At 43.1% G+C, this 15,097-nt stretch overlaps 1 protein-coding gene across 11 annotated transcripts in view; it reads left to right on the top strand.

Moving 5' to 3' along the window:
- Positions 1-15,097, top strand: part of LOC137357181 (calcium/calmodulin-dependent protein kinase type II subunit beta) — a 295,035-nt gene that overhangs the window by 101,753 nt on the left and 178,185 nt on the right. For all 11 annotated transcript variants that reach the window (XM_068023308.1, XM_068023305.1, XM_068023306.1 and 8 more), the window contains exon 3: positions 8,362-8,421. In XM_068023308.1, coding sequence (XP_067879409.1) covers positions 8,362-8,421 — 60 coding nt within the window. The remainder of the gene's footprint in view (positions 1-8,361; positions 8,422-15,097) is intronic.

The following is a 15,097-nucleotide window of genomic DNA, read 5'->3' as shown; positions in this document are numbered from 1 at the left end:
TGACCTTACATCAGAACTGGCAAAGGTTGGAAAAGAATTAGGTTTTCACTAAGTGAAGTTGAGGGGGGTGGGGGGGAGCGGTTGTTTGGTGGGGAAGAGAACTAAAAGGAGGTGTGTGAAAGGGCAGAGGGCAGGAGAGATCGAATAACAAAGCTGTCATGTGACAAAGGCGAAGACTGTGTTAATGCTTGTGATGAAAGGCAAAGCATTAGTCCAGAGAGTGTTAATGGCAGAATAATGAGCAGCTCTATCTACATGAAAATCAGGCACATGTTTAAAAAAGAAAATAATCAAAAATAATTTAATAGGGCAGTCATGTTCTGAAATTTTGGGACTCGAGGTTGAGTCCGCAAAGCTGCAGAGTGCTAATGGAAAGATCAGGTGCTACTCTTGGAGCTTGCGTTGATGTTCACTGGAGCACTGCAGCAGGCCAAGGGCAGAAATATGAGCATGAGGGTGGGGGGGTGGTGTCAAAACTGCAAGCAACCAGAAACCCGGGGTCATGCTTTTGGACTGAATGGATGTGTTCTTCAAAGCAGTCACCCAATCTCCCCATTGTAGAGGCGACCACATTGTGAGCAGCGAATGTAGTATCCTGAATTGAAGGAAGTACGAGTAAATCGCTGCATCACCTGGAAGGAGTGTTTGGGGCTTTGGATGGTGAGGAGAGAGGAGGTAAAAAGGAAGGTATTACACCTCCTGCGATTTCATGGGAAGGGGACGAGGTTTCTGTGGTAATGGAGCAATGGACCAGGATGTCACAGAGGGAACAATCTCTTCGGAATGCTGATAGAGGAGGGGAAGGGAAGATGTGTTCGGTGGTGGCGTCATGCTGGAGGTGGCAGGAATGGCGGAGGATGATCCTTTGGATGTGTAATCTGGTGGCGTGTAAAGTGAGGACGAGGGGAACCCTGTCGCGGTTCTGGGAGGAAGGAAATGGGGTGAGGGCAGAATTGTGGGAAATTGGTCGGACGTGATTGAAGGCCCTGCCAACTAATCCCAAGAACTTAACAAAGAATGGGATAAACCTGCCAAGGTTCCTGCTGCTGTTTTCTGTGCAGTGACTTCTACTGTGAAGCATGTATTAATGAACTCCAGGTTGAGAACAGGGTTGGTATTACCATTGCACTTGCATACTATGGTTGAATCGCCTACCAAATCCAATGCCAAGAATCTGAGATCAAGTGTGACCATTCAGAACCTGTTGCTGTTAGCAATATTAGTCAGACAGATCAGAGGAGTAGTAAGTGAAAACTGGCATTTGTGTAATACCTTTCGCAACCTTGTGCACTCCATAGTCAATGAAGTCTTTCTGAAGTGTAGCCACTGTTGTAATGTGGAGAAACATAGCCAGTTTGTGCACAAGCTCCCTTGAACAGCAATGATATGAAAGACCAGATAATTTGTTTTTAGTGACAGTTTTAGGGATAAATAGACCAAGACATTGGAGAAAGGTCCCCTGCTCTTGTAAGTAATAGTGCCATGGGATTTTCACCTCTGGCGAAGAGGGTGAACAGGGCCTCGGTTCATATAAACCCTGCCAGGACAGACAGATCAGACTCCAAAGAATTACATAGAATGTACAGGGTCTGTGATGTTTAAGCTCCACATGAGCCTCCTCCCATCCCTCTTTTAACCCAGTCAGCCTCACCCATCTCTTTATTCCTCGTGTTTGTCTAGCTTCCCCTGACACAATGGCTTTGTTTTCCTCACGCACTGGGATTTAGAAGTGCAACCTCGTGGCTCTTGAACTTTGAGTTAATTTTGCGCCAAGGTCAGCTCCGAAAATGCAACTTGGTTAACCTGGAATCAACATCCATTGGCACTGTCTGGATACTTTGGTTTTTGCAAAAGGATTAAGGGTACAGGCCAGATTAAGCAAGTCCCTGAGAAATCTTTAGTACAGGCACATGAGTCTATAGTGGCTCTGAGTGCAAGAGACCCAACACAATCCCATTCATCAGCGGCTGAACTCTCACTCTCAGAACACGCAATTCACTAAAAAGATGGGCAACTGAAGCCATTTTAGTGCATATTTTTGAAATCCTTTGGGGCTTTTTTGGAGAGAATACAGCGAGGTGATTTTTGAAGGTTTAACTTCCGATCATCATGAGCTGCAGTGATGCAAACCCTTGGAGGCAAGAGAAAAAGATTGGTAATTTAATGTGGAAAGTATTAGCATTTTTTAAAAAAGAAACGTTTGCTGCAGAATTGATTGTGTTATGACGCAGGGTTGTTTAACATTGTGAAATCCTGTGTTTACAATAAGAACTCTCACCACACACTTGCAAACGAGTGAAAAGGTTTCTCACAGCACCCTCTTGTGAGGTCTGAGCTCTGATCAGAGAACATGAATTTGAATGGAAAGAAAGCGGTGAGCTGATTAGAGGGAGAACTTGCCATGTCCCAAAACATTTCACAGGCAGTGAAACACTGTTGAAATGTTGCGTAGGTTAACACAGGAGCCAATTTGTGCGTGATAAGATTCCAGGAACAGTTGTGAGATATCTGGTCATTTATTGTCGTGATGTTGGCTGAAGACAGTTTGTCAAGATGCTTAAGAGAACTGCTTGTACTTGGACCTTTCAGTATCATAGAATGTTTATGGCACAGAAAGAGGCCACTTGGCCTATCGTGTCTGCGCTGGCCGGAAAAAAAAAAGCTACCCAGCATAATCCCACTTAACAGTATTTGGTCCGTAGCCCTGCAAGTTAGGGCACTCCAGGTGCACATCCAGGTACCTTTTTAAATGAGATGAGCTTTTCTGCCTCTAACACCCTTTCAGGTAGAGTTCTAGAGCTCCACCACCCTCTGGGTTAAAGTGTTTCTTCAACTCCCCTCTAATCTTTCTACCAATCACTTAAAATCTATGCCCCTTGTCACTCACCACTCTGCAAAAATAAATAAACCCTTCCCATCTGCTGTATCCAGGCCCCTCACAATTTTGTACATCTCAATCAAATCTAGCTTCAGTCTTCTCTGTTCCAAGGAGAACACCCTCAGCCTATCCAATGTTTCCTCATAGCTACATTTTTCCAGTCCTGGCAACGTTCTTGGAAAGGTCTTCTGTACACTGTCTAGTGCAATTACATCCTTTCTGTAATAAGGTGACCAGAAGTGCACACAGTACTTAAGTTGTGGCCTAACGAATGATTTATATAATTCTACATGTTTTACATTGACCTGACTGGGCAGACAGGGCCTTTGGTTAACATCTCATCCGAAAGATGGCACCGCTAACAGTGCCGCACTCCCTCAGTTGAGCATTGAAATGTCAGCCTCAATTCAGTATTCAAGGCTCCCTCTATCTATAACCACCTCCAGCCCCATAACCTCTCCCCAATCTGCCATTTCTCTGACCGGGTCCCTGTTAAACATCTGATCCAAAAGAAGGCCCTTCCGACATTGCAGCACTCCTTCAGTACTGCACTCATGTTGGCCCAGATTGTGCACACACGTCCTGAAGTGAGGTTTGAACCCACAACTGAAAATAGGTGGTTTGGACAAAAGTGAAATACTGCAGATGCTGGAATTTTTTAATAAAAAAGTAAACGCTGCAAAAACTCAGCAGGTCTGGCAGCATTTGTGGAGAGAGAAATATAGAGTTGACATTTCTGGTCTCTGACTTTGAATCAGAACCAAGACTTCTAAAGGGGATTTGGAACTGTGCACTGATTGTAAATCCAAAACAGAACTTGAACTAGCCCATTTTTCTCCTAATACCCTTTTCCTTTTATTGTGGGCTCATAGTTTGAGTGCAGTAGTTTGAGAAATCAGTGTTTAAAGAAAGAAAAGACTTGCATTTATATCGCGCCTTTTGCGACTACTGAACATATCAAAGCATTTTGCAGCCATTGAAGTACTTTTGAAGACTAGTCACTGGTGTAATGTAGGAACAACATTGCATCTGCTGTGCAGAATTTGCTGCAAAGGTTAATATGCTGAAGCACAGCACTTAGAGCAGGAAATCCATTGATAAGGAAGTCAGCTTTTTGTTTTACACAGCGACTTGAGTGATCAGCCAGCTGAGAAAATGGTGCTACCCAAAGCTTCTGGTTGTCAAGTATTGTACATTTTTCAACACTGCTGCATTTCATGCAGTTCCTGTGTTATTGGGTATTTTTGTGCCCAAATGCCAACATCTAGACTTGCATTTAAGCTTGGTCAAACAGGTGGGTTTAACAGTGCATGATAATAGGATTGGGAGGTCGCAAGGCAGAGGAGTTTGGTAATTGCAGCAAATGGGATCTCGGCAGCTGAAAGAACAGGTGCCAATGGTGGGATGAAGTAAAGGGCCAAACACAATGCTAGAGTCAGAAGGAGAGCTTTGGAGAAAGGATGGGCATTGTAATAAGGATGAAGGGGAATGAGAGAGAGGGGTGAGGCCATAAAGAGATTTAAACAGAAAAGGATAAGAATTTTACATTTGTCGTATTGGCGAACCAGGAGCCACTGTCAGCCAGAAAGGACAGGCTGATGGGTGAACAGCAATTGGTGCAGGATAGGATACAGGAAGCAGAGTTTAGAATTAGCTGCAGTTTGCAGAGGGCAGAGAATGGGACAATGGCCAGGAGAGCATTGAAATATTCATGGCTAGAAGTTATAATGGCACCGAGAAGGGTTTGCATGGCAAGGTGGCCTGGGGTAGGAGCGGAGATGGGTGATGCTATGGAGGTGGAAGTTGGCAGCCTTTGATGGACAGCCTGATCATAGCTGAGATCAAGAACTTAACGTGTGACGAATCTCGGGTGTCAGATGGTTTTGTGGCACAGCCATTTCAGGGGACCAAGGCAGGGTGCAGCACGACCTCACCGCTAGTGGTAGGATTGCGTAATGGTGACATCAGGTGCATGACCTGCCAGTGGCACATGTCAGACAGAGTGTAACAGGGAGGGAGTCTTGGAGGTTCAGAGCAAGTCCAGGGGCAGCTGAAAGAGATAAGATAAGCTCCAGTGGTGTGACCATAGCAGGTCCTGAAATTACTGAATGGCATTTGAACCACATTTGTTCAAATAAATCTGATCCTCCTGCTGTCAAGCTGCCACTTAAATGAGAAACTGAATCATTTTGAGGTGACTCCTTGTAGAATGTTGCAGCGCACAATTGGGCCATTCAGCACTTCCAGTCAATGCTGGTGGTGTTGTCTACAAGTTACCTGGTCTCACCACAGTCTGCGCACACCCAATGTCCTTCAGGAAGATACCTGGTCTAATTTCACTTTCTTACTCTTGACCCAGATCCTTTAATATCTCACCTAATCTAATTCTGCTCACCTGAGCAGGCAAGCAGGGCCTTGACTGAACATCTCAATTGAAACATGGCAATGCAACTGTCCCTCAGTACTGTACTGATGAGTTTAACTTAGATCGTAGATTCCCACTCACCTCAATCTCTATCACCTTTCATCCTATCCAACTCTCTTGCTCTCTCCCTACACCCTGTAATATAACCATTCTGATGGTTTCTTCTTCTCGGAGAGCACTTTATCTCTGCTGGGTACTGCTCATATCTGGCACATTTTGGATTTTATCTGAAACCTAATCTGCTATGTCCATTTGACTGTGGTGGCACTCTGACTCCTGAGTCAATAAGATGGTGTGTTCAAGGCCCACTGTGGGATTTCAGCACATGATCTAAGGTTGACTGTTCAGTGCAGTGCTGAGGGACCACTACACTGCCATGTTTCAATTGAGACCTTAAACCAAGATCTGGCCTAGCTGCCTGCTCAAATGGTTTTAACTGTTCCAAATGCCACAACTTGAAGAAAAGCAAAGAGTTCTCCAGGTGACTTCACCAAATATTTATTCCTCAACTAAAACCACCAAAAACAGACCAACAGGTCATTCATCTCATGTCTGTGGGAGCTTGCTGTGTGAAAATTGATTTTGACTCCGCAACAGCAGTAATTCATTGGCTGGGCAAGTGCTTTGGGATATCCTGATGCCGAACAAAGTGCCATATGAATGCAAATTTGTTATTTTCATGTTGCGGGATTACCTTTGTGCTCCATGATGTTGCGAATGCAAAGGCCCCAATCTCGCCAACTGTCTGCTACATGGCTCCACTGTCCCTGGTGTTAGGTTTGGTCCTGACCTGTTGGGGTAGCACACACCGAGGGATTCACAAGTCATCTTTCAATTCCCCCAGCCCTGAGAATTGGTCTGAAAGTCTCCATTTCTCACATTCACTTGATGGCACAAGTCCTCTTGATCCTAAAAACTCAAATAATCCTCTTCCTTTTCAATCAGGGGCCTCTATAATTGAGAGGAGATTTTATTTTCATTCATGTTGAGGACTCTCTTTTAATATCATTATCCTGAATTGTGAAGAAAAGGGAGATTGAATTATGCAGCATTGCTTTTTGTCAGTGATGTAATTTATTTCAAAATGTTTATGTTGCAAAGCTAGTCTTTGAATTTGTTGGCACAATGAGATGTTTGTCTTTGCTGGAAATGTCAGGAATTTTTCATGTTGTGCCCAAAAATTAGCCAAAGGAGGAAAGCTATGAACAGAAGAGGTTTGCATTTGTTGGGCATTTTTTTTAACTAAGTGCAGATGTTCATGTAATGGAACATATCCAAACAATGTCAGGAAGGAAGGAGCCTTTGGATCATCCAGTCTTCCCTCATAACTGCAGTGCCTTGTGCATAACAGTATACACACTCCTACCCCGCATGAAAACAATGTGATCACCTGGAAGAGGTGAAATACCCGATAAAAAATCCATGCCAAATAGGGGGGGAAAATGTGGAAAATTCGTCTCTGACCCCCTTTAGGGAATCAAAGCTAGTCCAGGAGACAACTCCGCCCCTGTTTATTCATCTTCTATAAGGCGATCTACATCCCCGCCAGAAGTGGGTCCAGTTCTCGCTTGAATGAATTTACAGTGGCGCAGTGGTTAGCACCGCAGCCTCACAGCTCCAGCAACCTGGGTTCAATTCTGGGTACTGCCTATGTGGAGTTTGCAAGTTCTCCCTGTGTCTGCGTGGGTTTCCTCCGGGTGCTCTGGTTTCCTCCCACATGCCAAAGACTTGCAGGTTGAAAGGTTAATTGGCCATTATAAATTGCCCCTAGTATAGGTAGGTGGTAGGGAAATATAGGGACAGGTGGGGATGTGGTAGGAATACGGGATTAGTGTAGGTTGATGGTCGGCACAGACTCGGTGGGCCGAAGGGCCTGTTTCAGTGCTGTATCTCTGAACTAAACTAAACATAAATCCATACGAATTAGGAGCAGGAGTAGGCCACTCGGCCCCTCGAGCCTGCTCCGCCATTCAATAAGATCATGGCTGATTTGATTCTAGCAGTTTCAAGAGCATTTCTGCCTTACTATCCAATCTGTGTTGCACAGAACTTAAGCATGTGGTTTCTGCTGTTACTCCTGGCTATTACCTCACTACTTGGGAAGTGGACAAGCCAGCGAGCTCCAAAGCTGACATGCCACCCTGCATGGTAAGACTGCATTGCTCAGGAAAAAAAAAATCACTTGTTTCTATTGCTATTCAGGCCAGTCACCTCTTCAGTTGAACTTCGGAGCCCAAGGAGGGCATCACCCTGTTTAATTCAGCATCAGCAACTCTGCCTTGGGAGGCTGTTTGCACCACTGTTGGTTAAACATGGCAGTCTTCAAACACACACGTAAACAAATGAACACACTCAAGCACACATGACTAAACAAATGCACTCCAAAACTTAAACAAACACATGAACTAACGAACAGACTCGAACACACGAGCACACTGGAACACGAAAATAGTTCTGCAATCCCAGTCAGGGCTTCTCCTGATCTCGGGAGGAAGGTGAGCTGTGGGGAGAGGTGACCCAAAATCGCTCTCAGTACAGTTGTGGAAACTTCAGGAAAGGGTCCCCTCCCCACTTCAGGTGTGAGGACTTTGGTAAAGAGAAAATGCTGGAAGTAAACAGCAGGCTGAAAGTAATGGGAAGAGCAGAATGCTTGGTTACTGTTGGGAAAAGGAACGCTTCATCAGAACTCGAAACTGGTTCCAGCATAAGATTGCAATCCAAAGAGTTAACACTGCTTTTTTTGGACAGTGACTAACCTGGTGTGTGTATTTTATCTTTTTTCATGTTTGCTCTACAGATTGCCAGCATGGACAGTGGGCTGAATAGCTGCCTTCTGTGCTGTATGACTCTGTATTTATGACTACAGTTTTTCTATTTTAGCTCTGCTACTTCACCTTGGTATCGCTTTGAGCGTATTAAATAATTAGATGTTTTTGCACCTTAGAAATCAAACCAGTTTATGGTCAATTTATTGAACTGTTGCCGAAGGGTTCAGAAATGCAAGGAACCTCATGCACTGCCCTTCCTTGTTGATTTATTTGTCTTCGTTCTTTTACAGATCACCAGAAGCTGGAGAGAGAAGCTCGAATCTGTCGGCTGCTGAAGCACTCCAATATTGGTAAGTAGTGAGGTAGGCGCATGTAATCTGATCACACTGAATTGTTTCATGAGTACATGAAAAGTCTGTAATTGGCACTGAAGCAGATGGCTCTGTCCAGTCATTTTGGTTAGCTTCTCGTCAAGAAACCTTTGTTTTTTCACCCTGTTGTTTAAACAGAGGAAGAGATCAGCTGCTTTAACAGAAGGGTATAGATCTGAAACATAATATGACTGTGCTGTGTTACTGCCCTCTGCAAAATGTGCCTCTCTGTATCGTAATGGGAGGGAAGAGCAAAAATGGAGTGTTGGCCAGTTGAGTGTTTCCAACTCTCGAAACATTTTTAGAGGTCTGCCTGTGTGACGCCTGCAAATGCTGCTACATTTATCTTTATAAAGGTTGAATCCCCTAATGTTGGGTATCTTTGCTTGTGGTTTTGGGCCAGCAGGTGTTGTGTGAGAAATTCCGGGAACCAGGAGGCCACCTGAAAGCAGTTGAAGAAGAAACCAGAGAGGGGAGGAACTTTGATTCTGCTAGTAACCTTTGTATGACAAATGCAGTAGCATTTGCAGGCGTCACAGAATGTTTCGAGAGTTGGAAACCCTCAACTGGCCGAAACTCCATAACTCAGTACAATTGAACTGATAACTAATAGTAATACTGGTAACACTGTTTCTGCTCATAACCAGCAGTAACATAATAACTCAACGATGTATATGAAAGCAGCATTAGTAAGGTGTGATGCCCTGATAGCTCATCTGTAACCAGCACCAATTCTAGAACACGAATTCACAGCAGCAGAGGAACCCAACCTTGGGGCTGAATGCTGCACATGCCCATCCGGGTACAATGCTTAGGAGGAACAGGTGACTTTGAACCTGAGATTCCCAAAACTAACCAATACTGGGCTTTTTTTCTCACATAATGTCTGAGTCTGTGTTTGATTAGTGGAGATTGATTGCTGTGATAAATTAGTTGTGTTAGCATTAGAGTCATAGAGTTATACAGCACTGAAACAGGCCCTTCGGCCCAACGCGTCTGCGCCGACCGTCAAGCACCCATCCAATCTAATCCCATTTTCTCACACTTAGCCTTTCGCATTGTATCATGTGACTACCAGGGATATAGATGGTACACAAGATGGACCTTGTTTTTTTTTCTCTTGTCCTATGTAACATCCCTGGGGCTGCTGATTCTGATTTTGTTTAACTGCAGTAATCTTCAGGATACACCAGCTGCAGTCACCAGGCCAGCTTTGGCTGATCCAGCACATTGTTCTCCTGGGTTGCTCGCAGCAGTGCCCGGGAGATCAATCCTCCAATCCATATTGACGGGGAGGGTTGGGCTCCAAAGTTCAGTGACAACTGAGCTTGCTGCAGATGTTTCTTGTTGCGACTGAGGTGGGAGGAGTATACTGTTTATTCTCGTTCCACTTCTCAATATATATTTAAATTTTCCCACTCACTAATATGGGCAATGGTATACTCTTTTTGCCAGAATAAAATATACTAACCAGGTTCCTTTAATGAACAACAAAATTATCAGTTTATTCGAACACAAGTCTTAACAAGTAATGAAGTAAAGCATAACCACACAGACTGAAATTTTGAAGTTCCTTTTTTTTTTTACCTTAGCCTCTCACACGCACACATACATATACACCAGTAAACCAGAAAAATAGAAGGGATTTTTGTTTAGAGCTCTGTTTTAGAAAAAAAAACATTTGAGCTGAATACTTGCTCATTCTTGAAGAAAACAGCAGATGAGATATGTTGTGTTCCAAAACTGGCATACAGTCTGGCCTCCAAGGGCATTTAGACAGTTCACTGGATCTTTTAGAAAAGTTCTTTTCAGGCCACGTTAAGAATTAATTTAGCAAGCTTTTCTTCAAAGACAGGAGGCGAATTGAGTTGAGACAGTGGACTTCTCAGGGTCTTTTAAAGGGGTGCTGGAATGTTGAGCTGGGTTGTGGTCTTTTCCTCCTTGGGAATTCTCTTCTCTCCTTGGGAGTTCTCCTCTTCAGACTTTTTAAAGAGATGGAACAGGCTGGGGTTCTCTCCTTCAGTTTTTTATTTTTTTAAACCCCTACCCCTTTTAAACAGTTCATTCCTAACTCCAAACAATTCAAAAGTGCAACCAGAAACAGAAAGTCCACCTTCTGACCTGCCACTTCTCTGCACACATCTTCCCTCAGTTACCAGGGTTTCTGTTCTCTTTTGAACTTGAGTCATGTGACAACCAGTAATTAATGTTGTCAAACAGGTTTCTTCAGTGTCCTCTTGATGACCCTCTTGAAAAAAAACATTGGTCCAACATTTCTTCAGTTTGACTATGAATCACTCAAAAATAATTTTTAACCTAACAGAATCACTTTCATAACAACTCCACTCTTGGAGGAATAAAACACCATTTTTAAATGCGTTTCATTTCAAAGTGTGGGAAAAATAGAAGATGAAAAATGTTACTTCTGCCACAGATATGCAGCTATTGAAAAACCAAACAGAAGTACATAACATCCCCACCTTAGAGGCAGGAAGAGAGATTAAAAAGAAACAGAGTTTTGTTGTCAAGGAAATGTGGCTCGTTCAGAGCCTGCTGCATTCCCTCTCAGCAGTTAGGGAATTAACTTCCACACACAGGGAGGGCAGTGCATCATCTTTTTGAGCACAACGAACCAGGGCTTAAGGAAATGGCTTCTATTTTGAAATTGGCAAAGCCAGGTGTGAGGCAGACCTTGACTCCTGACAGTGTAACTGGCTGTGAGCGGCACTGCTTGTTGCAACTAGCATTTGCACAGCCTAGGAAGCTCACTCTTTAAAAGCAGCCACCCAGTGTGTACTGATTGTGCACTTCCATGCGCATTTGCTCAAGTTTAAATCCCCCCCCTCGGTTAATGTTAAAAGTCAAAATCGTTCCTGTGAGTTGCACTTTACTTCAGGGTACTGCAGCTCACCTCATGTCTCTGATTCTAACCATTAACCAAATTCTTCCTCGTCATAAATTCAATTTCTCTTAACTTTTGCTCGGGCAAGGGTTGTACGGTGTTCAGCCCCCAATGCCAGTCTTCATGTGCCCATCTGGAACTGATTTTTGTACACCCTATTTCTGTTTACTTTTAAACGGAGCATGATGTTGGGAGACACTGATGGGTTGGGAGGAGTTCTGAATGCGACAGTAAACTGGAGCTAAATTACTATCTGCAGAGGGAAGAGGTGAGAAATTGCTTTTAGTGATTTTGGCAATTGGCACCTGAACGTGTTTCTGTGATGCTCTTCTCTCAGCTAATTAACTTGTGCTCTTGAAACTATTTGAAATAAATTCATTAAATTCCGCCACAAAATAGTAGACAGGTCCATTTTTTTTATTCTCCACCATGAATTCATGGCTACAGTGGTTATCCCAAGAACTTGAACTTCAGTTTTACATATGAAGACATGTTTACTGATTTCTCTGCTCTCATTTTAAGATTATGCCCCCTTGTTCTGGATCCCCCACCACAGAAAATAGTTTCTATGTCTGCCCCATCAAATCATTATCATTTAAATACCTCCATTAGGACATCCCTCAAACTTCGAAACTCAAAGGAATACAAAATAAGTTAACACAGTTGATCCTTTAAAATTTAACCCTTTAAGACTTGTTATCATTCAGGTAAATCCACGCTGTACCCCTTCCAAGGCCAATATTTCCTTCTAAAGTTCAGTGTCCAAGATTGAACATAGTACTTGAGATGGAAGCTGACCATGGCTCTGTCTAACCAGCATTATTTATTTCAGTCTCCTTGTGAATAAATTCCCAATATCTGTATGCATGGATCTCTAATTTAGTTTGCTTTCTGCAGATCCTAATCTCTCGCCATTAACAAAATAGTCTGATTTGTCTGTCCTGGCTCTAAAGTAGGTGATGATGATGATGACATGGCTTCCCACATGGAAATCAATCTCCACAGTTTTTTCACTCACTTGATCTGTATTTGTCCTTTTGTATCTTGCTGCTCCCATCAGCGCTACCCATTGTGCCTCTTGACTTCTTGTCATCTTCAAATATGGATGTAAAATTCTTGGTTCCTTCATTCAAGTTATTGATCTATTTGATGAAAAAATGAGGCTCAAGTACAGCTGGGGAATACCACTTGCCACATCCTGTTAATCAGAGGACATTCTTATTATCCCTCCTTTCTGTCTCCTAACTCTCAGTCAATCACAGGCCCATGTAACAAGCTTAGCTCCAATCACATGCACTTCTATTTTAGCTGCTAATGTTTTGTGCGCAATTTTATAGACAGTGTGCAGAGATATTTCCTTGTCTACCATGTTTGTGACCTCATGGAAAAAATTCAACGAGATTAGTCAGAAACAACTCATCTATCACAAATCCATGGTGACTCCTTGATAGCTCATAACTGTTCAAATGTTCAGTCTCTCTGTTACTGACGGTGAATTCCAATAACTTTCCCATAACTGATGTTGAAGTATTCTGTCTGTAGCTCCTGGTTTCTCCCTCATTCCTTTCTTAAATAATGAAGTGACATTGGCAATTTTCAAATCCAAAAACACAGTTCCCAAATCAAGAGAGCTTTGGAAATTTTTTTACCCTGGGCAGAAGATAGCAGATCTTGGATATTTGTCCATGTTAAGTCCAATTACATTATCCATTCCCATTTTCTTCTTTAGTTTAAATACATTAAGTTCCTACTCTTGACTTATTTTTAGCTTCTCTTTTATCTCAAGTATTTTGTCCTCTTCCGCTGCAGTGAAAATGGATATAAAATACTCATTTTGTCTCTTGGAATGTCGCATGCACCTGTATTTAATGGACCCTTGTTCCCTCTTTCCCTTAATGTATTCATAAAAGTTACGATTAGCTTGCATATCTTTAAGAACAAAGTGAGGTCCCTTGGTACCTTCATGGGTCAGTGTAGCTGACTATTGTCATGGAGATCAGAGCTTCCCAGGTGAGATCCCTAAACGAAGCCATGTTACTGACCATAAATTGGTTTGGAACAGCAGTCCTACAAATGGCCTCAGAGCCTCTAGGTTTGGTTTATGTTAGGTTATTTCTCATCAGTTTTCTTCTTTGGTCTCCTAAAGGTGCCAACATTTGCTGGGGGGTTAGAGGCCACCTTACTGAGTGGCCTATAATCCTTCCCTATCACCTTCCCCTGCAATCGCAGGAGGTGTAATTCCTGCCCATTTACTTCCTCTCTCCTCACTATCCCAGGCCCCAAACACTCCTTTCAGGTGAAGCTGCGATTTACTTGTACTTCTTTCAATGCAGTATACTGTATTCGCTGCTCACAGTGTGGTCTCCTCTACATTGGGGAGACCAAGCGCAGACTGGGTGACCGCTTTGCGGAACACCTCCATTCAGTCCGCAAGCAGGACCCTGAGCTTCTGGTTGCTTGCCATTTCAACACTCCCCCCTGCTTTCATGCTCACATCTGTGTCCTGGGCTTGCTGCAGTGTTCCACTGAACATCAACGCAAGCTCGAGGAACAGCATCTCATTTTCCGATTAGGCACTCTACAGCCTGCCGGACTGAACATTGAGTTCAATAATTTCAGAGCATGACGGGCCCCCCATTTTACTTTTATTTTTAGTTATTCTTTTTTACAATTTTTACAATTTTTTTTCTTTTGTTTATTTCATTTCATTGTAGTTTGTTCAGTTTGCTTACCGACTTTTTTCTTCATGTTTGTACTTGCTGCTGTTCAATCTTCAGTCCATTAACACCCTGTACTAATGCTTTGTCTTTCAACACACCATTAACATCTTGTTTGCCTTTGCTCCATGACCTTTTGGTCAGCTATGTGGCCTTGTCCAATCTACACCTTCTCCTTTGTTATCTCTTGCCCCACCCCCGCCTCACTTGCTTATAACCTTTGACATTTCTCATATTTGTCAGTTCCGAAGAAGGGTCACTGACCCGAAACGTTAACTCTGCTTCTCTTTCCACAGATGCTGCCAGACCTGCTGAGTGGTTCTAGCATTTCTTGTTTTTATTTCAGATTTCCAGCATCCGCAGTATTTTGCTTTTATATTACTGAGTGGCCATTCTTCTTGTGTTAGCAAACATGAGGGGCACTGCCAGGCTCTTCGAATGTGGAGAGCACTGCAGCCAGCCTTGACCCTTTACTCACCAGCCATACATTTTCCACTGTGCATCAATGGATAGTAATTTAGATAAGGGCCTCAAGCCCATTTTTCTGGTTTCCATCCCTAGGCCATGGTCACTAAAACAGATTGCAAGTCAGTGGTTTGCAACCTGGGCAGCTTCCATTCTGCTCATCTATAGAATAGTAAGTGCCAGAACTCGAAACAGATGCATGACTGAAAAAGCAATGCGGTGGTCAAATTGAGTCTGAGGAATACCATTAAATAAATTCATTTTTTAATCATGATTTTTGTAATCAAAACTGTATCTACTGTGATAGAGGAAAATCTAATGGTTATGCTTTTGAGATTGCTCATTATCGGTGTGTAAGGTTCCTTTTGTTTGAAACAGTTAATAATATTGGAGCAGAGGTATTTAAATAGCCCACGCTCGAAGAAGCGTCTATAGCTGCTCTCTGTGCTGCTGACAGCAGCTCGCCCACACGCTTCTGGAAGGAACAAAACACAAAACCCACCATAGCTGTCCTTATAGGATTCGGCTCTAATTTCATACTTGAGGTGATTAATAACACGCCAGATCTTTC

Source organism: Heterodontus francisci, chromosome 47 (assembly GCF_036365525.1).
Source record: "Heterodontus francisci isolate sHetFra1 chromosome 47, sHetFra1.hap1, whole genome shotgun sequence".
Lineage (NCBI taxonomy): Eukaryota > Metazoa > Chordata > Chondrichthyes > Heterodontiformes > Heterodontidae > Heterodontus > Heterodontus francisci.
The sequence above is the reverse complement of the archived record's forward strand: the minus strand, read 5'-3'. Positions and strand labels throughout refer to the sequence as shown.